Source organism: Ursus arctos, unplaced genomic scaffold (assembly GCF_023065955.2).
Source record: "Ursus arctos isolate Adak ecotype North America unplaced genomic scaffold, UrsArc2.0 scaffold_4, whole genome shotgun sequence".
NCBI lineage: Eukaryota > Metazoa > Chordata > Mammalia > Carnivora > Ursidae > Ursus > Ursus arctos.
This window is the reverse complement of record NW_026623056.1, coordinates 30,913,402-30,941,037: the sequence shown is the minus strand read 5'-3', so window position 1 is coordinate 30,941,037 and position 27,636 is coordinate 30,913,402. Positions and strand designations below refer to the sequence as shown.

General features: G+C 37.7%; 1 protein-coding gene, 1 long non-coding RNA gene and 1 other non-coding gene across 4 annotated transcripts in view; 1 reads left to right on the top strand and 2 right to left on the bottom strand.

Annotated features, from left to right (window-relative positions):
* Positions 1-43: 43 nt before the first annotated feature.
* LOC113252257 (uncharacterized) lies at positions 44-27,636 on the top strand. Its single transcript, XR_003314802.4, has 5 exons — positions 44-107; positions 16,265-16,478; positions 20,107-20,186; positions 24,589-24,670; positions 26,755-27,636. It is a non-coding gene; the product is annotated as an uncharacterized LOC113252257 (long non-coding RNA).
* TRNAR-CCU (transfer RNA arginine (anticodon CCU)) lies at positions 5,589-5,661 on the bottom strand. The gene has a single exon. It is a non-coding gene; the product is annotated as a tRNA-Arg (tRNA).
* The window catches only part of KPNA1 (karyopherin subunit alpha 1), a 68,902-nt gene continuing 47,512 nt past the window's right edge, over positions 6,247-27,636 (bottom strand). For both annotated transcript variants that reach the window (XM_026494772.4, XM_044382565.3), the window contains exons 6-14: positions 24,710-24,841; positions 23,323-23,411; positions 22,892-22,991; positions 22,135-22,298; positions 21,273-21,351; positions 17,015-17,140; positions 15,184-15,311; positions 10,946-11,124; positions 6,247-9,629 (exon numbers count right to left, since the gene is read on the bottom strand). In XM_026494772.4, coding sequence (XP_026350557.1) covers positions 9,442-9,629; positions 10,946-11,124; positions 15,184-15,311; positions 17,015-17,140; positions 21,273-21,351; positions 22,135-22,298; positions 22,892-22,991; positions 23,323-23,411; positions 24,710-24,841 — 1,185 coding nt within the window. In that variant the 3' untranslated portion in view covers positions 6,247-9,441. The remainder of the gene's footprint in view (positions 9,630-10,945; positions 11,125-15,183; positions 15,312-17,014; positions 17,141-21,272; positions 21,352-22,134; positions 22,299-22,891; positions 22,992-23,322; positions 23,412-24,709; positions 24,842-27,636) is intronic.

Here is a 27,636-nt window from a genome sequence, read left to right as displayed (position 1 = left end):
CCAATGGGAGAGGTCTGCCTGCGCTTGCGCAAAGGAAGGCGCTGGCGTTTCCTTCCGGTCTTCATCGCCGCTGCCCGCTACAGACGAATTCTGGACTTCCTTCTTTGGTGTGTGAGTGGGTGTACTGGGCGTCTCCCAGACCTGACTGGCTATCGTCGGTAGCAGTGAATGTTTCAAAGAACATTCATTTCTTTTTGGAAACCGTGTCACGAGAAAGAACTGAATTTTCCGATTCCCTTAGTGGAAAGGTTAAGCCCACGTTGGCACGTAGCTAGCCGTGGATCCCCCCCACCCCGCCCCAGGCGCTGGTGACTAAGCATCTGCTTCGCGGGCGGCTTTTGTTCTGTTTCTCTCTATTCTTGTGGTATAGAGCCTCGTGACGTGTACTTAAGGCTGCAGATAGGCAAGGGGAGCTTAGCCGAATTTATGCCCAGATTATAAAGCTTCTGGTTTAAAAGTTTTGCGTAAATGTTTCGGGAAGGATGAAGAGTATGTGTTGGGGGCCTCCAAAAGCCAGTGCTTAGGACGTGGTAGTGCCGGGGAAGGGAGCAATCGTTTGTTTTAGCATTTCCTTATGCCTTAAACTTTCTAAGAGAACAGGTCAGATCTGCATAGGTGCTTGAGACCGAAAAAGACATAGAAATTGGTGGAACGTGGTTAAGAAATGGGGTCGGGATAGGCTGGTGATGGGTAGTAAGGAGGGCACGTATTGCATGGTGCACTGGGTGTTAGACGCAAGTAATGAATCGTGGAACTTTACATCAAAAACTTGGGATGTACTGTATGGTGATTAACATAACAATAAAAAATTTTATTAAAAAAGAAATCTGTAAGGTTAACTCGTAATTGGCATTAGACAGTCCGAAGTTTTAAGAAATGTTTAATGGCCCTGAGAGTGCTATGTAAAGATGTATGCTTTTCAAATGTTAAGTTACTATCTTTAAACAAGAATAGGTTTACGGGGTGCCTGTCTGGCTTCGTCCCTAGAGCATGCGATTCATGATCCTCTTCATCGCCGAGTCCTGAGTTCAAACACCGCCTTGGGCGTAGAGCTTACTGTAAAAAAAAAGCTTACCAAAAAATTGGAAGCCTGATGAGTTTCTACTTACCTGTAATTGTTCAATAAAGAGTGCTCAAAGGGGCAGTAAGTGTTGTTAACAAGGTTTCCCCCCTCGCGGAGCTGAAGTCTAGAGGCAGGTATCTCTTTTTTGTTTTTTTTCTCTCTTTTTTTGACGTAAACTCAGGAGTCGCGTGCTCTACCACATAGCCAGCCAGGTGCCCCGCGGTAAGTGTCTCTTAACGATGTTTTCTGTCAGCCAACAGTTAAAAGCATTTGGAAACAAATTCTATCTTATATTTATTAGGGGTAATTGAAAGTCGGGCCTTTACATGAGGTACAACGACATAATTAGGTCACCTATAATAATCGACTGTAGTAAAACCTCATTACCTTAAGACCCTACTACTCTACTTTGGAATTTGGACAGGAATTGGACGAAAGCTTTAGTCTTAGCCAGTGCAAATTAATGGTATAACGGTAACAAGGTGCTGGGAATAGGAAGAGCATCTTTTAAGTGGATTGGAACGTCCATTTATATACATTAAATTAGGATTCTTAGATATTTATTAAGGCAAGTTTCCCTCTAACATTTTAAGAAGAACTTTTCCCTTTTATGTATCTAGTTCAGTTATGATTAAACTCTGCCTCTTCCCTTTCCTCTTATTAGTATAATTTTTACTGGGAAGCATAGAAACACTCTAAAATTCTCCATCAGTTGAGACTATTTTCATTTTTATTAACTCATTAAAAAATAAAAAGCGCTATAGAGAACAAAGTGTAGGCTTTGTTCCAAAGATTTTAAGTAAATTTGTATTTTTCCAATAACTGCTCTATGCACTAGGGAGAGTAAAGAAGAAATTAGACAAGGTAAATTTGTGACATGAGGGCTAGGATGGGGTATTGGTGCTGGAGTATATTTTAATAACCCACTAGAAATATCACAAGAGTGAGAGGGATGGGGCACGGTCGAGAATGTCTTGATAGGGGGCTCCTGGCTGGCTCAGTCAGTAGAGCATGCCACTCTTGATTTAAGGGTGGTGAGTTCAAGCCTCACATTAAGGGTAGAGTTTACTTCGAAAAAAAAAAAAAGTGTTGATAGGAATATCCGGAAATAATTTTTCTTCAGATTTCCCCAGAATTTGAAGAAATTTCCGCTATTAAAATCCATTTCTAGATGTCTGGAATTTTTTGTTTACAAATAGCATCAGGAATTTGTGTAAAGAAATTAAAGCTCTGAATATAACTAGTTAAATCTTTTTATTAATCCTGTTCTAATATTTAGTCCTGATAATTGCAGTCCTTATGAATTAGGCCTAAGAATTTTGTAGTTTAGGCCCTTGGGAGGAGGGAGCATCAGCTATGTGGAGCGCGTAGAGTAGGAGACACTGATACGGGTAAATCCAAAGTGGCAGAAACCATAGAGCTTTGCGTTTGCTGCTCTGAGGCCAAGTTCCTCACACGGCCCTGTTCTTAACAATTTATATTTGTGCTGCTCTTCATCTTCACCAGGTAGGTGATTTGGAAGTTTCCCTCTCTGTAGAAATCGATTTCTTTTCTTTGTATGTCCCAGAAAAGTTTTAGAACTGAAGGTCTCAATGGTTGAAAGGTTTATTTCCCTTCCCCTCAGTCAATTTTGCAGATATTCTAAATAGAAATGCCACAAATAGGTCAATTTTTTAAAAAAATAAATTTGCTATTTATGCAGGACTGAGATTAAGTCCTATTTTAAGGAATGTCTTGACTGACTCTTAATAGCAATTCCTGTTACCAAATTCAGTCCTCAAAAATCAAGCACAAAACTGTAGTTGCTTAGGACCACTAGCAATTTAAATCTATAAAAATCTAATTGGACTAAATATGGAGTGGCAAGAATTTATCTAAACTGAGATCTTTTTTAAAGTGAAAGGGGGCACTAAAACCATCAGCTGGTGTTCATTGATCTAAAACCTGGGACTATACCTAGCAAACCAGTTTAATCACTGACTTCTGGAGGACTCTCCTCATAAATCACAACTTAATTTTGGAAAATTCTATACTCTTTATATGGTAGTTTACATCCCAGCCTGACCACATCTCTCTCAAACCCTGTGCTCTTCTTTCCCCACCACTGTGGTTTCCTGGGTTTCTATTTTCTCCTCACCATCACTCTAAATAATGCTGGACCCAAGTGGTTTAAATAAGGCTCCCTCAGGTTAAATGGGTTTAAAGGAATTTAAAGAGTAATTTTATTCTCTGCAGAAACATTTAAGATCACAGAAATGACCACATATTGATTTTAAAATGGAAAAAAAAGACTTTTTCAAATTGGCAAATGAAATTTGGGGCAATGATCATCTACCCTAGCTTTAATGAATTTGTAAACTCAGCCATTTTGTACTATAGATGACAGCATAGTCTGCAAGAACTAATTATATTTTGCTTTAAGATTCTGTTTTCAGGGGTGCCTGGGTGGCTCAGTCGTTAAGCATCTGCCTTCGGCTCAGGGCGTGATCCCAGGGTCCTGGGATCGAGCCCCACATCAGGCTCCTCTGCTGGGAGCCTGCTTCTTCCTCTCCCACTCCCCCTGCTTGTGTTCCCTCTCTCACTGGCTGTCTCTCTCTCTGTCAAATAAATAAATAAAATCTTTAAAAAAAAAAAAAAGATTCTGTTTTCAGAAAAAAATACCTGGCCAATAGAATCTCTCAGCAATAGATACAATAGTAAAAATGAAAACAAAACAAAACCAATCAAAACACCCTATTTAATAGCCTGAGGCAACCACCAGCTTCCACGTAAGATGTAATTGCCAAAAAAGTTACTTTTCATAACTTCAGAACAGGTCAGAAGAGATTAATGTGCTATATTTGATAATACACACACGGGGTTATTTTATATAAATATATATAATGTTATCCTGTAAAATATAACGTAACTTTTCACAGAAGGCATAGGGTTTTTTGTTTTTATATGATGAACTGCTGTGACCGTATCTGCTTTTGTAAACTTCAGGTCAAATTATGTTCTCCTGAAAGGTAACCACATATAAAATATGTTGAGACACTAAATCTAAGAGTTGTTAATTCCTGGTTTCAACAGCAGCATAAAAGAATTCCTTTGAATTTTCTTTTGTAACCAAGTACCCTTTACTAATATCACATCGATGCGTATTCCTTCAGTCATTTAGTATTTATTGGATAGTCTGCTATGTGCAAGGCACTCACCCACGGCCTGACAGACCACATTCAAGTACAAAGAATCATCAGATCCATTCCAAATCAAAGCGTAAGAACACTTTGAAAACAACAGAGTGGTCATAATGATGAAGTAAGCAGAACATACTCAACAACATACATTAAAAGGTGATCTTTCTAACTTTTGATATTCCTTGGGACGATATTCCTTTAGGAAGTCAGCTGTGTTAAATTCACATCCGTGGATGGCACTGCTTTCTAAGGCAGAATTCTTCACTCCAAAGCCTTTCCTTCTCTGTGTCAGTACCTTCTACATTTGCGTTTGTTGAATGGAAAAATGTTTGAGTTTACCCATTGTGCTACTAAACTCAAAATCATTTGCATATATGTATTTTTTGACTTCTGTTGTTTTGTCAGGTCATATACAGAATTTTAGCACCACATAAGGTTAAAAGAAGTTTGGGCTGAGAGGCTGTACATTACCAAAATATGTAACCTAAAAGCAACTTCATACCTTAGTTATTTGAAGGGTGCTCATGAGAAAGAGCCAGAAAGGCTGATCTGACAAAAAGCTGGTCCAGCTGTGGCTGCTGTGTTAAGTCTAGTTCTGGGAGCTCCTGGCCCAGAAGAACACCACCGGGACTGCTGCTTTCTTCCATCACAACCTGCACTGCTCTGTCTCACCAGACAATGTCTGAGGTTGTGACCCTGGGGCAAAGTAAATTCTCCTAAGTCTTGATTCTGTCACCTCTATCATAGTGACAGTTACCCACCTCAAAGAGCAGTTGAAGGATTAAAAGAGAAAAAAACGGGAAGCCCTTACCCAGGCACCTGGCACACAACAGAGGCTCAAAGACTAGTTGCCTTTTTGACCTATGGGAAAACAGACCAGGACTCCTTTTATTCTACCCTCAGTTGAAAGCAAAACTTATCTACCCTTAATCTTTTCTTCTTGCCCCAAACTTCCAAATTTTATACCCAGTAGCAATTTGATATTTTTTAAATCAGCATATATTTGCTTTACTTCATCACACGTTTTTGTGATGTCCTGGTACCCACTCTTATTACCTATCCTTTTCTGACAATAAAGCATATTATAGAATACTCTCCGTATTAGAGCAGACTCACTGGTGTCCCATCTGGCCTTCAGTTACTTTAACTTTAAAAAAAATAAATAACTTTTTTTTTTTTTAAAGGAATCTCTACTCCCAACATGGGCTCGAACTCATGACCCTAAGATCAAGAGTTGCATGCTCTACTGACTGAGCCAGCCAGACGCCCCATGAGGAAGCAAATTTTTTTTCATTCTTTTTAATTAAAAAATTTTTAAGATAACTTTTCTTTTTGAATAGGCTCCACGCCCAGCGTGGTGCTTGAACTCACGACCCTGAGATCAGGAGTCACACGCTCTACCCACTGAGCCAGCCAGGTGCCTAATAACTTTAACTTTTGATAGAGAAAGGTAGCCAAAAGTATTTCCCAGCTTGGCAGATACGTATTTACTCTGCTCACCTAAAAAGTGGCTCTGTTCATTTCAGATGGCAAAAAATTCAGATGTGAGAGTTTATATATATATATATATATATATATATATATATATATATATATGTAGACCTATTTCTCAAATTAGCAAATTTTGGAATGTAGGAGGTAGAACATAGTATATAAATATGAAAAGCAAACAATGACCCTTTCTAAAAGTGGATCCCTTTTTCTTTACTGAAAAACATCCTTACACATCAAGATTTCATATATGTGTGTGTGTGTATATATATATATAATTCCTATATTCATATATATATACATACATATATATATATGAAAAGCCCCAAGCCCTAAAACATCAATAGGCAATGACTTGCCTATTGATAGAAAAAATATTCACAAAACTAATCAGCAAGAAAGAAAAATCTTTGAACTTGAGGAAAACCCTTTCATAATGCAACCCCAAATTGGGGGATTCTAAATAACTGAAATGTTTAGCACTAGCGAAATAAATTCAAAGTTGCCTGTGACTGGCCATGTACAACAGGATTTAATTGACAAAGTCTGGTTTATAAAATATATTACATATTTTTTCTCAGGCAAAATCAGCAACAATCTGGAATAATTATTATGGGGTAGTCATCATTGCTTATATTTGTGACACTATGAAAAAATGGCCCAGAGCCCATTTAGCTTTATCTGGCAGATGGAAGAAACAATCCTAGGGCAATAGTTTCCAAAAACAGTATAGCTAACAAAGGTTTGAAAGGGCCCTACTTAGTGACAAGAACATGAATTAAAGTGTTCCATAGAAAACTCTCTCTTTAATCTGTTTTCCTTTCCTGGTTTTTCTCAATCTAACTATATCTACCCTGCTGGTCCTTCAAGTACAGGGTGCCTTTATATCCTAAATGCTTACAATGCTTTTTTTTCCCCACCGAAGTTTTCATTTCAAAGAATAAACTTTGAAAGTGTGGAGGAGGAAAAAGGGAGGGGGTGGATAATCAAGCTACTTTCCCCCTGATTAGTATACATTGTAGAAGAGTTTTCCTGTTGAATTAACATGCTTTTGTAATGAGTGACATATTAGTGATACGGTTTCAATAAATTCAGTGTAAATTAATAGAATCTGCCAGGCAGAGAACTAAAATTAGGACTTAGTTACCTCCTAAAGTCTCATTTCTATAACCAAAAAGGCTGCTTTATCAGTTCCAACATTTATGCTGGGATTTAACTTTCAGTTAATTCCAATTTTTATATTAAGAACATTTTATTGCAAAAAAAATTTAACTCCTCTCTCATGAACTTCCAGGACAGAAGCAAGGTAAATTCCTGTTTTAGCCAGAAAATGGATCATTCACTGAGACACCTGCAATTGCAAAACTCCCAACGCACGCTCTTCTCACTAACCTGGGGAAACGACTGTGTGTGCTTTATCCTTTTTCCATTCAAACTGGTTTATCAAAAATGAATTGAAATTTTTAAAATTATCCAATAGAAGGTACATAATTTAAAACATCCTAGAGAAATGACGTGTTACCAGTGATGTACAGGTAAAAAAACTCAGCCACAAAAAAAGTCAAAGCTAAAAACAAGATTTTTACTATGCATCAGTGCTTCTATTCCCCTTCTGAAAGAAGTTATATTTTAATGTGATGTAAAGGCAAAACTGAAAGTTTTTCTTTAAATTAACCACCTAATTTGTCCCTAAAATTACAAAGAATCAAAGTCTTTTACAGGTCAAGTGCAGTAAACTAAAATGTCCTTTCAGCACAAAGCAGCACTAGAAGAAGTTAGAGATGGGAGCTGACTAGTTTTGCAGTGGCTGCTCCGTCAGTAACAGACATCAGACGGTGTCCATCCAGAGCACAGACACAACTACAGACTAGATGCGAAGAATGCGTCACACACTTGGCTGAAAAATGTCCTTTGTCTTTGTATCTTTCTACTTTGAATGAAGTGGATTTTTTTTAAGTTTAAATCAGGTCACATAAGTTGGCTGTTTAACAACATGATGAGGTATGAAAGCTCTGAGTGCCCCTGACATTCAGCAGGATTTACCAGAGATGTAGAATAACCTGTCAGGGGGACTTGCAAACAGTTACATTTTGGGTTATAATGAATTCTAGAAGAGGACAAGATTAAAGAGGTTTAAGAGGGTATTCTCTAAAACAGAAGTGACCGACTTTTCCTTCAGAACTCATTTTGAACAGCGTTATCAACAAAAAGATCTGATAGTGTGTCCCAACATTGAGTCAAGATGGCCAACTAGCACCAAGAAGTCGTATTGAACTCAGTTGCAGTTCTCTTGGTAATTAAGCTTATATTTTCACTCCAGTCCAAGCACAAATGTGGATCACTGAAGACAGTACTGGAAGCGCCATTTGTAGGTACATTGCAGTTATCATTAAATGAGTCAGAAGGTAGAAACCTTTTATTTATGGGGGGGACTTGACTGGGCAGCACTAGTAGATGAAATGATTAGGGAACGATGAGGTTATTTAAAAAAAAAAAAATAGATCACTGCCCTTATTTGCGTTGAACAGGTCATGTTGAGAAGATGATTATTTAAGATAAAGATGCTACATTAAAGGGATCACATATGCAGCATGAATACATTAGAATCAAGCTGCACTGGGCTAAGAAAAAAAAGTTTCCCTAAGTAACCTTTAAAAGTATGTGTTATTATCTGCCAGTCACAGAGGGGGAAAGCACCCAGGGTGAACTCCAATTTAATGAGGACCTTGATCAGGACCACAAAGCCTGAAACATTTGTTTTAATGCAGAAACACAGCCTCTAGTCACACTGGTTGAATCTGGGAAAATTGGAGGGATTTTTTGTTTTGTTCTGTTTTGTTTTACTTTTTTATTGAATTACAGGATATTGTTTCGATTACTAAGGATTCTCAATCTTCATATCAGCATTAGAGTCGAACCACTTCCAAATCCTAAGACACATTAAGACCAAAGAGAAGCAATAGCCATACAAATTAATATGTGCCCCTCTCCTTTCTGCTCTAAGGGAATCTTCAAACCAGTATCACATTTAAGAGTCAAAGTGTTAATTCTTCAGCATTCCTGACAACTAGAAAGCACATTCACTGAAGGCTGAAGGTGAGGGAGCGGATGGTTTAACTTTAATATCTGTGAAGAATGGCGCCAATAGAGGAAAGAAAACCATCCAGTCTCAGTAAGGATTAATGCAAATTTGGCTAGAAAAGCCACCAGGTAATCCAAGGGTTCACTGTGGAAGAACTCACGAGAAGTACTCTGAAGTGTACACAACAGGTCTAAACATCTCCCTTGTTGCAAGTAGTTGTGTGAAATTCAAGATAAAGGTTTAGTCTCATCTTTTAATATCAGTGTTTTTCCCCACTTTAAAGGGAATGAGGAGGAGTCCTCTTTTTCCCCCACAAAGAAAGGGAGCCACATTAATATGTGTATAATCCCATGACTCTTATATAAGCGCGGAGCTCCAAAGCCTAGGGATTTTCCATAAGAGTGGGCCGTTCTGGTTACCCTTTTTATTAGCAGGGTATTCCACCACAGAGAGCCAGAGGTTTTCCAGATGTGTGTGAGAGAGCAGGTGCGCAAGGCAAGCAAATGAGCGCAAACAGTATTATGGAAAACATTTGAGAAGTTAGCTCCGTGAGGACTGTGGGCTCCACGAGAGGACTTGACTGGGTAGCCTGGTCTGACACAGGAACATGAAAGCAGAGTATTGCTTCAAAGCTGGAAACCTTCCATAGGAGCCTCACACTGCTGGAAGATGTACTGCTGCTGGCTAAGGTCAACCTGGGGCGCAATGCTGCTGTCCTCATCCTCGGTCCCGAAGTAATGCTCGATGAGATCAAAGGCCTTCTGGTAGATCTCCTGGTTTTCATGACTCTGTAAGAACTCAATTTTATCCAGACCTAGAGTGAAGAATAAAGAAGAACCTGTGTGTATACACATATTCTTCGTTCTGTGGCAATGCCAATGAAACTATTTTGCCATGTCTCCTTATTGTAAAGGGAAGAGTTTCTTCTCTAGTTGGACCTCATTAGTATTTTATAACAGCACAGAAAGGATCACCAGGATTACATCTGAATGCTAGTATTACAAACTAACATCTTAAACACATGCAAGCAACAACCAGTCCCCAGAAGCAGCAATTTCCCTAACAGTCTTCACACATCATCCAGTGTCTAAGGCCAGTGGCAGAAGTGTTCCTTTTGAACTGTATCTATGACCTAATTAATTCTGGTTCTAAGTTCTGAGCTATCCAATATATCAACAAATGTATATAATACCCTTAAAATAGCCAGAATCAACTCCTACTGCTTAAACGAAGAAGTCCAGCTAGAACAATTAGCCAACACATTCCCTTTACTAAGTTTGAGCCCATCAGAACTAGGTTTTTCTTTTACTTGCAGCCATAAGCAACCTAACTGCTATAGCAATACTGAAAATAAATGTTAATATTGCTTAAAGGAAAAAAATACATATTCATATATGTCTCCATGTTAAAATATATATACATCAAAAAATTAACAATAGTTATTTCTGAGGAGAAACATCTCCAGGTAGAGGAACATTTTTCTTTTTTATACATTTCAAAATGTCTTATACTAAGCAGGTACAGCTTTTATAATCAGTTTTGGAAAGCAGTTCTGCATTATCTGATAAACTGGAAGATGAACATACCCTACGATCCCTAATTCCAATCTTAGGAATAAACAAACCCTAGAGTAGTGCTTTGCAACCCCCGGCTATGCAGTAAAAGCACTTAGGGAACTAAAAGGTTCATGTACATTGGTAAACCAATGATGAAGAGTACAGTTAACACTGAGATTGGAAGAATGAAGAAACCAAAAGGCAAACAGTGACTCTTTAAAATGAGAACTCTAAATCTTACAAGAGAAAAGAAGTAGAATCTGGCATCATCCACAGGAGATGCAGGTGTTCCTGGGGCTCAGATGGACTAGCAGGAATCCAAGAGGACTCACAAGGGCAAGTGGAGTCCAGGAACTGGGAAGATCCTTAGAGCCCAGCGTAAAAATGGCTAAATTGAAGGGTACTCGCTTCTCTTCACAATTAATTCATATTCTTTTCCAATAATTCTACCTACTAAATATTATTACTCATAAGAGAACAAATTTTTCATGAGAGTTTATGCTGACAGATGTGGACAAGTCAGAAAAGCAAGAAAAATATAATTTCAGGACAGCTATTGAACACTCTATCTTACCATATGCTTCTTCAATCAAAGCGCAGTAAGGGTTAACGCCAGTGCCATTCCTTTTGGCTTCTTGCTCTCCCAGCCTCAGGATATTTTCCAAGCCATTTAGGGCGACCTGTACAATCTTAGAGTCCATGACTGTGAGGAGATCGCAAAGTGGCTTGATACAACCGAGTTCTACAAGGTACCTAAATTAATACAAAGAATAATTTAGTTGAACAAAGCTTTCAATTTCATAAAACTTTTATGAAATAAGTGGGTCATCCTCAAACTGTAGAGATAAAAATAAGCACCCATTCAACCATATAGGCTACATCCTATCATAAAGCTACAAATAAAAGAAACAAAACCAGTTCTCTAACACCATCTCTACTTTCCCCCTCACTATTACTGGACCCCAAGAAACTGAATACCCTCTTACTCTGAATATGAACAACTCCTCAAAACAGTATACTTTTGACAAATTTCATCTGTGTTTCTGTAGAACCACACCTATGAAACAGGTGCTAAAGGCATCCCAGGCCCAAGAGGCCATTTCTATTTTGTACAAAAATCTCTTAAAACTCTAAGAAAACAAATAACTCCATTTAAAAATGGACAAAAGATCTGAACATACATTTCACCAAAGATCTGATGGCAAATTAAATATGAAAAGATGCTGAACATCATTAATACATGTCATCAGGGAACTGCAAGTTAAAACAATGATGCCACACCTATTAAAATGGCTAAAATGCAAAACACCTGACAATACCAAATGCTGACAAGAATGAGGGGCAACAGGAACTCATTTTTTGCTGGTGGGAATGTAATATAGGATAATCACTTTGGAAGACTGCTTGGCAGTTTTTTACAAAGCTTTCTGTACAATCCAACTATCACACTGTGGACACTCACCCAATTGAGATGAAAACTTAGGTCCACACCAAAACCTATACACACACATCTACAGCAGCTTTATTCATAACTGCCAAAAAACCAGAAGCAACCAAGATGTTCTTAAATAGGCAAATGGATAAACTGTAGTATATCCAGACAATGGACTATTATATTCAGGTATAAAAAGAAATGCACTATCAAGCCAGAAAGGAAACTTAGACATGCTGAGTGAAAGAAGCCAGTCTGAAAAGACTCCACACATAATACCAAACACATGACATTCTGGGAAAGACAAAACTTTCATAAAGACAATAAAAAGTGGGGCACCTGGGTGGCTCAGTTGGTTACATGTCTAACTCTTGATTTCAACTCAGGTCATGATCTCAGGGTTGTGAGACTGAGCCCATGCTCTAGGCTCTGCCCTGGGCATGGAACCTGCTTAAGATTTTCTCTCTCCCTCACTCCCTGTCCCTCTCCCTCCTCCCCTAAAAAAAAAAAAAAGACATAGTGGTTGCCAGGGATTTGAAGGGTGGAGGTAAAGGAGTAGTGAGGAATAGGGGAAGCAGAGGGGATTTTTTAGGGCAGGAGAATATTCTGTATGACACCACAATGGTAGAAACAGGACATGCATTCACCAATAACTATACAATTATACAACACAAAAATTGTGTACAACACAAAAAGCTCTCAGGTCAGGTCATGATCTCAGGATCCTGGGATTAAGCCCCGCATCTGGCTCTGCACTCATCGGGGAGTCTGATGCTCTGCCCCCTCTACCTCTGCCCCTCCCTTCACTCGCACTCACACACACTCTCTCTCTCAAATAAATAAATCTTTAAAAAAACAAAAACCAAGGCTCTTTTATGATTATAAATGTTAGTTGCAAATTTGAAAAACAGAAAAGCATAAAGAAGAAGTACACAGAGATTAACCACCACTATTATACCCCACTATTGCTTCCTCTGTGTCCTAATTTTTATGAAGGGCACCCACCTACTATTTTCCCCAGTTACCTTGGACTCTTCTTCCTTCCCTTGCTACTTAAAGCCTGCCAGCAAGTCCTACAGATCCTTGTTTCCTGTACCGAGACCCGTATCTCATGCAACAGCTATTATCTTAATCCTGACCTTACGCTAACTACTGCAATGGCATCTTAATTACTCTTTCCTCCTCAAAAATGTTATTGTCAAGGCTAAAGACACTAAGTCTTCCCAATACTCAAGACTAAGGCCTTCATCCCAGTTTTCAAAGCCCATCAATTACTTAATTCCTCATCTTGCAAAAGAATAATCTACAGCAGGGGTGCCTGGGATGGCTCAGCTGGCTGAGCATCTGCCTTCGGCTCGGGTCATGATCTCAGGGTCCTGGGATCGAGCCCCATGTCAGGCTCTCCACTCAGCAGGGCATCTGCTTCTCCCTGTCCCTCTCCCTCTGTGATATCTCTCATTCTCGCTCTCTCTCAAATAAATAAAAATAAAATCTTAAAAAAGAAAACCCTATAGCAACATTAATTTGCCTCTTCCAATAACATTACCTGTGCACATTCCCTCATACTTACCCTTACGCTATTCGCTCTCCTCCAAAATAACCAAACCTCTACCCAACTGGCAAGTTTCATCTCTTCCATGAAACTTTCTCTAATTCAAGACAATATTCTTTATCCCTCATTCTTTGCATTTGATTATACTGGAACCTAAAATTATGGATATTTCCTAAGTTACTCTAATTGGTTCTTGCATCTGAATCTTGTCTACTCAAAAAGAATAAGCAAAACCACACAGATGTCTGTTATCAGTGATAAAGTCAGTTTATTTTCTGTAATGTGGACTGTGATATTTTTGTAATAATTTTTCAAGATAACTCTTCATCTGGTTAAGAAGAAACTGCTAGGAGATTGATAATGAACTTCATTAATATAAATAGCTATGCTGAATTTTAAAAAGGAATAGTAAGTAGCCTTTCTACTCTTCTCTAATAGAGCAAAATACCCCTGAATACTTCCTGATGAAATCTTCCACAGTATTTTAGAAAGGTTTTAAGAATATGTGTACAGTTTAACCATTTCAATTAAGAAACCACATTATAACTTCTACATTACTTCTTACTACTACCATTACTGGGATAAATGCCATTACCAGTGGTGGCATACTTATAATCATAGTACCCCAGAACCAGAATCTTGGGAGGTTGAAAAAGACCTTAATCTCGTCCAAAATCTTTCTGATCACTTGAAATCTTCCTTAAAAACCTGTCCATGATGAATTTTACCAAAATAGATATTTGCAGTGTTAATCTATTTTATTATTTTAGGCACAGGGTTATCTTTTGTATCTAATCAACTTCTGAAATGTTAAGACTACCTTTTACATTTTTAAACTCCTAACAGAGCTTAGTATTGGTTCATTAGTGCCAACATTTAACCCACAAAGCAACAATATGAGAAGTAGCTGTATTTTTCTGATAGTATATATAAGGGGTTACAACTTCAACACTCATTTAAAATCATCTTTCCCTCATCTGAATTCCCCATAAAGAAATTTTTTTTAAGATGATTGCTTTTATTTTTTTTATTATTTTTTTAATGTCTTTTTATTATATTATGTTAGTCACCATACAGTACATCCCTGGTTTCTGATGTAAAGTTCGATGATTCATTAGTTGCGTATAACACTCAGTGCACCATGCAATACGTGCCCTCCTTACTACCCATCACCCAGGCAGGCTAGGAAGAGTCTAGGTTCCATTTTTCTCTTCATTGTTAATCTTTTGCTTTATCTGAAATACTGAATGTCCATAATTTAGCATTTAATTATATGATGTTTTCTTTGAGGAATTTATTCCTGTCCATATTTATGCCTTCTCCAGCCATTAAGATTATAAGCCACCGAAGGGGCCATTTAAATCTCAAGCTAATACAGCTCTCTCCCTTTACTGAATATTAGAGGACTTTAGGAGACATTGCCTCTAGTCAATTTGGCATTTTATTCTAAGATATAGCTCTCTTTCAAAGTCTGATCCAAATCTATTAAGCCATCTCAACTAAAAATAACAAGAGTTAGATACCAAAGTTGGACTCTAAGGATTCTACAAGTAACATTCTAGACTACCCAAGATTTTTTTGACCAAAAAACTCCAGAGTAGGCTAAAGCCACCCTATAAAAACTTCTATTCTCTCAAACCTCAACTATGCCTTACTTCTGTTATCCTGGAATTATTTCAGCAAGAAGGAATGGGAGAAAAATTAAATATACATTTGAGTCTAGTTATAAAACTCATGACAATCTTCCAAGAGGTTAGAAATGAGCATTCATAACTAGTAGACGTAATTTTTCCTTTAATTTACAAGATGCCGCCTGGCTGGTACTTACTTGATCTGTTCTGCTGACCCTCCAGAAGTTGCATTTGTGATGGCCCAAGCTGCCTCTTTCCTTGTCCGAAACTCAGCAGTTTGTAATATACTAATGAGGGCTGGAAAAATGTTGGCATCTATCACAGTCTGAAATTAAATTAAAAATTAAATGAAAAGGGAAATTACAAAATTTGTAAGTGTTCATGATACTAATTATAACTCTTTAGCTACCTTCACTAATGACACTGTTCCCCCTGTTAAAAATTAACTGGAAGGAGTTTGTCTTCTTACCTATAACCTTTCAACTATACTTGGTTTCACTGGTAACACTCTCCCTGGAGTCTGGGATCTTACAATCTCTTAGTTTTTTCCCTGAGTTCTTTTCTCTTTAATTGTCCTCTCTTGTTCCACCCACAGTAACAAATTACAAAAGTTCAATTTTCTGTTCCTCTACTAGTCTCATTTCTTTCACAGTATCCAACTCTGACACGTGTGCTGCAACCTTCCAGTCCTCACTTCTGGGTGCCCCAGCCCAAGGTGGCCAACAGCTTGCTTTAGATGTGCTAACCACCTCAGGCATCATCTACCCTCTCTCTATAAGGTCTCCTCTCAAACCTCTCTTTTTGTATTTACTTATTGTAAATTTCATCAGTCACTATGTCTCCTTTACATTCTCAATTTAAAACATCCTAAGCCACCTTTTCCTTCCCTTTTAAGCACTGCCGCGATCCTATTCCAACCTACCACCTCCCACCCAGATTACCAGCAGAGCCGGTAGCTGGACAGAGTACTTTTACTTACTCCCCCTCATATATGAACACTAGAACAGTCTGCCTCAAATTACTTCCTTCATTTTTCTCCTAAGCTCAAAAACCTAAAATTGGTTCATATCATTTCCTCTATCAAGAAACTGAGAAATCCTACGTAAGAGCCTGACAGTATCAGGCAAGCAACTATGGCTGAAATCACCTCGGAGGAACTGCCGTAACTATTAGTCTCAGTCCCTGGCAGCATTCTGGGGAGGACTAACCATGCTTTTTTTGTTTCAAGTTTTTATTTAAATTCTAGTTAGTTAACATGTGGTGTAATATTGGTTTCAGGAGTAGAATTTAGTGATTCTTCCACCATGCTTTCCTGATCAAGAACTCTATCATACCAGCGAAGGAAGTCAGCAAAGTTTAGTGGAAAGACACTTCATCTTGATCCTGTCATTTACGAGGGGTGCCCTCGAGCAAATCCCTTTCTCTGATCCTCAGTTTCATCCTTAAATAAGAATACTGGATGAGATAACGATTCCACTCAGCTCAAAGTACCGTAAGTCTGTGTTTTATCTTTTATAACCAGTTGTTTAGCCTTTCTCATGGCCTGTGATGAACCCTGTGGCCCACTGCTTGCTTTATCTTCCACTTGGATTACTCTCCTATCTAATATAAGAACAAAATTAAAAGGCAGATAACCATTTAGAGAAAAATGGGTTCCCAAAGGTTTATAAAAACTGAAGTTATCCAATATGTGGGTCCACTAGAAAAAAAATATCTTACTTGGCAAGAGTAAAGCCAATCTGTTTAGTATAAAGATCATCAAAACACTTCAAAAATATAAGACACCATCTCTTGGGTCTTGGCAAATCATCAAATATTAAAGACAAAGGGAAAAACCAAGACCAAAGTTTAAGTTTCAAATCTGAACTTCTGTAAGGTAGGTTAAAAAACAAAACAAAACAACTAAACAAGACAACAATGTTGGAAGTTAATGGTCTCCAAGGTAATAACAAAAAAAAAAATTTAAGGCTAACTGAAAAAAACCTAAAACTTACCAATAAAAATAGAAGAAAGTTGCTATGGGATTACCTGAATCTGTGCTCTGTTTCCAGCTGTGATATTAGATATTGTCCAACATGCTTCCTTTTTGATAGATTCCTTTGGGCTACTCAGCAAATGTAATAAACTCTGCAGAGCTGAGCAATTCAAAATTACCTAAACGGAAAAGTTTGAAACTTATCCTCTATTGATCCAAACAGAAGTAAATCTTTAACTCATTTATATTAGAAACAATATAAGCAAAGAAATAATGTATCCCCTTGAAATTTTAGAAATAAATAACTTTTTATACGTAAAAGAGTATTCAGTGCCAATAAGAATTAGTTTCTAAGATTATCAAAGCAATTTTGTTATACACACATTACAACTGTCCAACTGCTACTTCATAAGGCATAATAATGTATTAGTCCTTCACCTCCCATCCCTACAGAATATTAAAAGTCTTTTGGATGGGTAAATAGATCAAGTGGCCAGAAATTCAGAAGTGGTCTCAGATTTTTAAGTCTTCTGATAACACTCTACCTGGCAGTCCAGTCAACAAATGCCTACTTAATGAAGTGCACCAAGTGCTCACAGGACACAAAGATAAAAAGGGTACGTCCCCAGCTATCAAACAGCTTACAAAGATGAGGGAGAGTAAGACAAATACACTTGAAGGAGAGCTAGTCTACCAAAACTGAACTCGTAAGTTATAATGATGGAAATAGTATGGGATGGGCTCAAGAATCAATCACTGAATAACAGAACAGATATCGAGTCCAGAAACAAACACAGGTATTTATAAGGAATTAAATATATAATAAAGTTCCTCCAGAGGTTAAGTAGTTGAAAAAAATTGTTTATTTTTGAAAAGTATTTTTTAAAAAGTCAATTCTTAACCCATTACCAAAATAAACCCACAAATAATTTAAAGAGTAAATATATAAACACACCATAAAACAGTAGAAAATATCAGTAAATAGATGGTCTGGGGATAGTGAAGGACTTTCTAAGCATAAAAACAATGGAAGAAATTACAGGGTAAAATAAAATTTCATCAAATAGAAATATCTGCATGTCAAAAAAATACAAAAATTAAAATGCACACTACATAATGCAAAAAAAAATTTAACACATAAAAGGGTTGCTGTCTTTAATATGTAAACTGTTAAAAGAAAGTACAATTTTAATAGATTACCTACCTCACAAGTAATAAAAGCAATGCAAGTTAAAAAGGCATTTCTGCCTATTTAATACAGCTCAAAAAATAATAAAATATGTGGTTAAAGCACAATCTTAACAGTATAAAAGATACTGCAAAGCAATTTTTTAAATGCCAAAGGTGTGATCTAGAAAATTAACATGTCAAAAAATAATTAAAAAACCAAACCTGTCACAAGTTAAAGACAATACTTGTGGAGTAGTCAAGAAAAAAGACTTTGTAGGGGTGGGGGGAATGCCTTGAAACACAGATAGGATTTCTTTTTTTTTTTTTTTTAAGATTTTATTTATTTATTTGAGAGAGAGAGAGAGAGAGAGAGCCAGCGAGAGAGGGAACACAAGCAGGGGGAGTGGGAGAGGAAGAAGCAGGCTCCCAGCAAAAGAGCCTGATGTGGGGTTCGATCCCACAACGCCGGGATCACGCCCTGAGCCGAAGACAGACGCTTAATGACTGAGCCACCCAGGCGCCCCAACAGATAGGATTTCATAAGCAAAGAAGAGGGAGGATACAGCAGAGAAGAAAGGCTGGAAATGAAAAAGTGCTGAAACAAGCTACCACAAACTACCAAAAGTTAGGATAGAGTAGAGCAGTGGAGCTTATTAAGGAAGAGTTCTGTAACCCCAAAATTAACAGAAGGCTACAAGGAAGAATGAGACTAAAATCCTGAAATACAAATTCTTTGTATTCAAGATTCTTTATCTCATAGTCATTAAAGAAGTCCACTGTTTCTGAAAGGAAGGTAATGTGAACAAGGTTGTTTTAGGAAAGATTAAGCTATTACCAGAAGAGTCAACTGAGAGGAAGAATAGGAAGATAAATCACGTAGGCACAGCAGCAACCCTTGTGTGTGAGAAAACACAGACCAAACTAAGGTAATTAGATGAAACACTAAGAATCAACAAGAGCTGGTGACTTTGCTATATAAGGTATGAAAGATAGAGACACCATGTATGACTGCAAAGTTTCGGGGAGGGGGTGAATAGTTACCTCATTAATTGAAATGAAAAAAAAATAAGACTTGGAACCAGTTTTCTGGGGGGAAGAAGATGAACTGTGAGAGACACAAATGTGAGACATGCAAGCAGAAATATCTAACCGTCTATTGGAGACCCAGGAGCAGAACTTGAGGGACATCAGAACTAGATGTATAGATACAGAACTTCATTCATTCGGTAATTTTTCACTCCTTATACATTGTGCCAGGAACTATTAAGACTACAGAAGGGCAAAAATGAACAAGATTGACACCATTCCTCTTCTAGAAGCTCACCGTCTAGTAATCAGACTGTACGATACAGTGTGATACGTGCTATGATGGACGAAACAAAAGGCGGCACACCTAAGAGGCTGGTAGCGACCAAGGCCTCTCGGAGAAAATAATATTAACAGGAAGACCTGAGAATGAGACGACCTTAGCGGCAGAGTGTGGATTCATGTGAGGGAGTGGTTAAGAGCGGGGGTGGGGGTGTTCGGTGCAGAGGGAAGCAAGTGTATGTCAGAACTTAGGGCTGAGTGTGGTCATAGTGAATTCAAGGGCTAAACATGGTAAAAGCACAGAGTATGGCATGTGGAGGGAAAGACAAACTTTTTTTTGAATAGCAAATACACTGATCTAGTTTAAAAATTCAGAAAGTATAAAGGACTACAGAGGCAAAAGCCTCCTTTCCATTCCTGTACACCAGCAACTCAGGTCTCCATAGGGATAATCAATGTTATTAGTTTCCTGTGTTTCCTTCCACAGAAATTTTAGGCAAATATTATCAAGTATATATTTTGTTTTCTTCTCCTCTCCTCTCTGCCTCCTTTTATATAAATAGTAATAGATTCTACACACTTTCTGCCCCTTGTTTTTCTTTTTAAATGATATAACCTGGAGATATTTCTGTATCAGTGCTTAAAGCTTCCTCATTCTGTTGCACAGCATTCCATTAAACAGGTGCCAGATTTTAAAGGATCTCAAACACCCTCAAAGGACAACAGGGGACCATAAAAAGATTTTAGGTAAGAGAATGACATGATGAAATATGCATTTTACAAGCATCCTTCTGGTGATACAGGAACGGGTCTGAATTAAGCACTGGGAGGGATGAGTAGAGATGGCATCTAGTGACTCATGAGAGACGTGGACAGGGAATGATCCAGCTAATGTACAGGTTTGGGGCATGGTCAACTGTTGGTGTCATTCACTAAGGTAGGTAAACATAAATAAGCAGAGGTCCAGATATACCAGGGAAAATAATGAGTTCCCTTCTGGACAGCATAAATTTAAAGTAAATTATCAGAGTTGGAAAATACCTTCAAATCCAAATTTTAGGGATTAGCAAAGTGCAGACATTAAATGCCTTCCTGCGAGTCAGGCTGAGTTAAGAGCTAAGGCGAAAACCTAATTCTCAATCAAGTTGCAAGAGGGTGATGGTTGAGTTATAAATAAGATCAATGAGTAATTATCCCCTCCAGGGGATAATCCCACAAACAAGAAAGAACAGGAAAAGGAGCTTGCCAAGGAGAAACGGTCAGTGAAGGAGAAGACCCAAAACACTTCAACACCACAGAAGCCCAGGAAAACAATGTTAAAGACAATGCCAGTACATTTGAGAGATAAAGAAAAATAGCTAGAACAATCCACCACTGTGAATGATATATCTTGATAAAGAAGTTGAATGGAGTGGGGAGAGGTGACACTGAGAACAAGGAAGGAAGAATTCTCACATTGGAGACTTACCATGTGCAAAAGAAAAGGAAGCTATTAGAGATGAGATGAAAATGACAGAGAAAGGAGGCTACTGGAGGCTCTGACACTCACAAGAACCACTTCAAGTAGAAGGAGTTGTGGGAAATAAACCTAACCAAAGGGTAAGTTATACAATAGGGGAACCCAAAATTGCTATAAGCAATTGGTCAACCAAGATAGAGCCAGTGAAGGTACTGAAACGAAAGTAGCTAAGGCAACATTTTTAACAAACATTAACGAAACATAGTGTCAATTCTCCCTAATAACATGGAGTTAAATACTCTACTAGAAACATAATCATGGGGTTCAATGTACTGTTTCTGAAGGAAAAAAAAATAGTTACCACTTATACATACCTGCGTCTGAATATCATCGCCTGTAACAATGTTTCCCACAGCCCGCAAAGCAGGAGAAACCACTTTATAATCATTATGCCTGCAACCATAAAAAGAAATATTAATCCACAGTTCTATCCTTAGTCTCTTTTCTTTAGGGCTGAAATCCAAACCAAATAATGTGACGTGACTTTAGAGCACAAAGGTACCTATGTTGCTTCTTAAGGGAACCCTATGAGGATGGGTTTAGTATTCCCTAGAAGAGCTCTCTCTCCCTTTATTTTAGTATCTTTGGATAAAAACTACAAATCTTTCTTAATAATCTTTCCCAGGTATTTTGTCACCTGAATGACAAGATTTCCCTCTCATTCTTCAATACAGTTTTCACTTCCTCTTTCCTATTTTTTTAACGGGGGGGGGAGGGACGGGAGAGGGAGAGAGAGAATCTTAAGAAGGCTCCATGCCCAGTGCAGAGGCCAACGCAGGGCTCATCTCCCCACCCTGAGATCATGACTTGAGCCCAATCAAGAGTCGGACATTTAACTGACTGAGCCACCCAGGTGCCTCAGGATTGACTCTTTTTAGTGGCAATACAACTTTTGTTATCTATCCCCAGTGGTTGGTCTCAGGTCATTAATCATTAGCTTAATTACACATATCAGAGTTTTCCAAATGTTCCTGCTGAAGGACTGCTCACAGCAAGAGAATGAGCAGTTCTCTATATAAGCCTCAAAACAAACAGATCTGACATCAATGTAAGTTAACAAAAGAGAGCAGCCCAAAGCACAGTAAGTCAGTATAACATATTAATATTTATCAGCATCTAGAAAACTAATAAACTAATATAGGGACAAAAGAACAGACACACTTTAAGATATCTTACATCAATAGCTCCACAAGTCTCCTACATACTCCTGCATCTATGACGGCTTGAATTTTATCATTAGGTCCATCTGATAGATACGAGAGGGCCCAGCAGGCATCAGCCAGTACATCAGTGTCACTGACAAATAACAACCAGGAAAGCACATTCAGACAGGGGGAAACCTGTAAAGGGAAGATGACATGATAATGAAATTCAACAGAATAAAAGCTAGAAGTGAGATGAGAAACTCCAAAAGGCAACTAGGCACACACGTGGTAATTTCTGGGGTGATTAATACTTCTGGAAATGGAGTAGCAAGTGGCCAAGTGGCATTTCCATCTTTGGGAATGCTGTCAGTGCCTTGCAGTTTACTTTGACGAGGTAGTCAGAGACCAAGGAAAATAATTTCAAAGAGTGAAGTATATACCAATTCTCAGAGTGAAATTCCTTGTTGAAACACACTTTTCCTGGACCAAAGAGGTAAAGAAACTTTCACAAGTGGTAAAGCTAAAAAATTTTGTGTTTCAGATACTTTGCTATAAATAAAAAATGCTAGGTTTTAAGATTAATTCAGAGCTTTTTACAGTCAGTGAAAATTTATCCCAAATTAACACCAAAAAAACAACAAAAAGCCCTATTTCTCTAGAAACAGATAAAATTCCATTTTAAATTTTATGAAAAATTATCATCTCTTTCTGTTCACATTAATATTCCTTGCTTAACATTCTTTTATTTGTACTTTTTTCTGCCCATTTCCCACAAGCATAATCCTTACCTTTGCGAATTCTGGAGGTGGACTTTTCCCTCTACAGAGATTAGACAAAGCCCATACTGCATTCCGGGTCATGGTCAGGCGGTTTTGCTTTGAAAATAACCTAAAGCATGATGATACAATGGTAAACTATACAGTGGACATTAATTATCTCATAGCATAAGATAAATACTAAATCTAACGCTACTGATAAACACATGTCTTTAAACAGCTTTTCTCCAGAACAACAGAGTTAATTCTAACAGCACTAATTCAGAATTTTGGCACTGAAGTAAGAGAGAATACCTGAAGAAATAATCTGAACAAGTTAGTAAGAAAATATCTGTAATGAAAACATCAGAAAATCCAAAGTGATTTCTAAAGATGCACTGCCTTCTGAGAAACTTTCCATATTTCTAGTGCTCAAAAAATAGTAATAATAGAAACAAACTTACTGCAAAAGAGGGGGAAGAATATTGCAGTCTAAGACATAGTCCCTGCACATGGTACTATCTCCAGCAATGTTGCCAAGAGCCCAGACTGCCTGTGAAAGAATTGCTCATTAATGATAGGTTGCGTAGTGTAATTCTCTCATAATTCTTTCAGAAAATATGTCAAAATACCACAAAACTCTTTACAAAATTATATAGTAGTAAATCAACATACACACAGGCACTAACCATTAACACTTCTAATGGAAGTTCATTATCAGGGAATGAAATGAAATAGCTGCGGGATTAGGGAAAGAAGATCCATAATATTATAAAGTGTACATGTGAACACTCATGGTATAAGCAAAGGGAAGAACCAGTTCTTATATCTACAGCTGGTTAAAAATGTATTTTAAGCTTGCTTACAAAAGAAAACAGTGAACAAAGACTTTAAGAGCAATCAAACTTCTGGGGGTGATGGATATAATATATCTTGAATGTGATGATGGTTTCACGGGTATATACGTACGTCAAAACCTATCAAACTGTACTTTTTAAATATATGCAGTTTTCTGTATGTAAATTATATCTCAATTAAGCCGCAGAAGAAAATCATACTCATTTAGCAGTGATTTATATTTATGAATTTGATAAAGTTTGCAGTAATAAAAAATTCATGTTTTCTAGGGCTTTTTCTGCACAAAAGTGGCAAAGACAAGCTACTGCAATCCACACTAGAGAGCCCTACAAGTAAAAGCTCAGTAACTGCTTACACGATCTAGAAAGTATAAAGGGCTGGGGCACCTGGGTGGCTCAGTCGGTTAAGCATCCAACCCTTGATTTCGGCTCAGGTCATGATCTCAGGGTTGCAGAATCCAGCCCTCATCAGGTTCCACACTCAGCAGGCTGTCTGCTTGAGATTTTCTCTCTCTCTCTCTCCGTCTCCCTTTCCTCCAGCCCTCCAGCCCCCCTGCCGCCCACTCATGTGCTCTCTCTAAAATAAATAAATCTTAAAAAAAAAAAAATGTATATAAGGGCTCCAGGCGCCTGGCTGGCTCAGTCGGTGGACCATGCAAGTCTTGATCTCAGGGTTGTAAGTTCAAGCCCCACGTTAGGTGTAGAGATTACTTAAAAAATAAAATCTTTAAAAATAATAATAATAAAATAAAAATAAAATGTATATAGGACTTTAAAAAATTCAGGGTTGGAAGGGGAAAATGGTTTTATATTTCCAAAAAAGATTCTGCCTACATTCACTATGAAATTTTCCACTTTGGTTTCGATTTCTAGAACACTCCCTGTGATGAACCATGGACTGTCATGGCCAGGTGGTGAAACTGAGGCCCTGAATGTAACACCAAAGGAAAAAATGGTATTCTTTCACTTGCTTCTCTTTGCTTCATTTTTTTACCTGCTCCTGGACATCTTCAAACTCTGAGCTGAGCAACTCTATGAAGATAGGCACAGCTCCTGCCTGAATCACAATCCGGGTCTGAAGAGAATTTCCTGAAGCAATATTTGTCAATACCCAAGCTGATTCAAACTATAAAGATAAAAATAATTTAATATCTTATTAGCATTTAATAGCTTATTTTTAGCTATAACAATAAGGTTTTCTGTACATGAAGAAAAGAATCTGAAATCATTATTTGCACATAATCTATTAGATGGATTCTGTATCAATTTTAAATGGAGAATTCCCCGTAGAAATACCTCAATCTAGAATATTCAGTCTAAAATTTGGTCTAAAATTTCAGACCAAAGTAGACCAAAGCTGACATAAGACCATAAAAAGAATGAGGGACTGCTTCATATGCTGATATAAATGATCTCCCAAGAAAAAAATGGGGGAAAAAAAAAAAAAAGCCTAACAGTGTATATTAAGATAGCATCATACTGTATTTTCGAAAAGGGTTAAGAAGGAATATATGCATTAATATACTTATGGTACAGAACACCTCTGGCAGGAGTCATAAAAAACTGTAAATACTTGTTACCTACATGGAGAGGTAAGGGTGAATGGGAAACCTCTCATTGTAAAACCTTATGTACCTTTTGGCCTTAAACCATGTATATTATCTAATCAAAAAAAAAGGAAATAATTTCCATAAGATGGACAAAGTGAAAAGCAGGGAGGGTGTTAGTGTAAAAAGTGTAAGACACAAGGACAGTGAAAAAGGCAAAAGATATTTTAAATGATAAGTGAGCCAAAAGGAGTTAACTGGCATTCAATTAACAGAAACGGCAACTTCAGAGCATAAGAGCTTCTGACAAATGAGAGGGCTCCAAACTAAAGTACAGAGGTAAGAGTTTTTCAAAAAGAGCATTCTTAAAGGTTGATAAAGGGGTAAACAGAAGGTATGAAGGAAATCATGGCCAACAAAAAGTACAGCATGTTACTAATCTGCCCATCTTTACAGTAATTCGACCCTCTAGAGATCCTAAAATGGAGAAATCCAAAAATGAACTCTTAAAATTCTGTGTACTTAAGAGTTCTTAGTAAACTTTAGTTTTGTTTCCGTCTTCTGCTCTGTCTTCTATTTGTCCTTTAATGAAGCACATGTGCAGAAAAAAATTCAGTGATATGTCCCTTGAATGAGAGATCAATAAAAAGTCATTGAAAGAGCTGTGACTCTTCTAAAAGCTTTTGGGTCAACTGAACGGCAGCTGTCATATGGAAAACTAAATCATCAATCATTGGGTTTGGGGGAAAGAACGCAGAAGACATGGGAAAACCATCTGATTAGCATAGTCCAAAGCATGTGAAGGACAGCAAATTCACCGCAGAAGACGCTTAAAGAAGGAGACGTTCCAAGAAACCTATGAATGTGACACACACAAATGAGTACAGTAGTTAGGCAGCCTAACTGGACAATGATATTACAGCAACAAGGAGGCCCAGACCAGGAGCACCACAGTTAAAGGGAAAATATTTTCCTTTTGATAACTTTGTTACAAGAGAAGTTCAAGAGACTTCTAAACACTGACTATCATAAAATAAAATTCCATCACATACCACCTCCATAATTAAATCACTCCTGAAATCTGTGCTCAAACCCTTTTCTATCTGTCCGAACTGAAACTTTACATTTGTTAAGTACTTTGTATTTTCAAAGCATTACTCACATGTTCCTCACAACATCCCAGAGTAGTCTGGCTTTGGTAGTTTATGAATGAGGAAATGATCAGAAAAAGATCCAACAATCTAATTATTTATGTTATGCAGTCATTCCAAAAACTACTACAGCCTCCCAACCGAGTATGCTTATGAAGCCCAGCCATAGTCTCCTCTCTGACACACACCTGTAACATTGACAAAAATCTTTCAATTGCTTGGAGTTTTGCTATCTAGGCAAGAAATTTGAAAATAACAATATGCCAGAGATATGCCAGATTATTTAGGGGATGCTAAAAAGAAAACAGTTTGTCTAAAATGCAGTTTCTTTTGCTTTCTAGGAAAACTAGTAGAGTTAAAACTGATTAACAGAGACAGATGATGTGAGTACAAAAGCAAACCCTCCTACCAGATGTCAGGCTCCAAGCTGAACAAAGAGTCATCAGATACTGCAAAGACCAAGTCAAAGAAATGACAACTGTGAGGAAAAGCAGTGTGTGAAGAAGGAGTGAGATGGGCATACATACCAGTCTTTGTCAAAGAGAAAACAGACTGCGGTGAGATTTTGATGCAAATGAAATGACAACAGTAACCTGTGTAGATAAAGGCTTATTAAAGAATTATCAATGAGAAAAAATTAGAATACTCATTGCTTGCAGAGCTGAAGCTGCTCTTTGTCTGATGAGGTTTAGTACCAGCGGTCTCACAGGAAATGAGAGGGAATTCCAGATGCTACTTAAGAGAATGAAATGGAAAAGCAAAAGAGAGTGCCAATGAATAGGAAAATAGAGAATAAGTAAGAAAGAGACTAAACATGGATGGAAGAAAATGGGAAATTAGGCTATCTCAGCAAAAGAACAATGTACCAGAGCTATGTTTATTACTAAGAAGTCCAGAGTGATGATAACCTCTGAAAGCAAGACTCAAGGCCTCCCCTGGTAAGAACAGAAATCAGAAAGCATCAGGGACAGAAACACATGAATAACTTATAACCAGAGAACCACCGAAAATCATATTTGTGCATGAATAAGGCATTCTCTCTTTCACACGAGCACACACACAGTGATTACTTTGATGTTTACCTTGTAAAGACTCATCAAGCTGTACTTGTGCAATTTTCTATGCCCATCTGTGTATTTGTGTGAAATGTACGTATATAGGTAGGAGACAGGAGGGAGGGAGGAAGTGCTGTTAATAAAGTGCTACAAGAAACAACTTTCAAA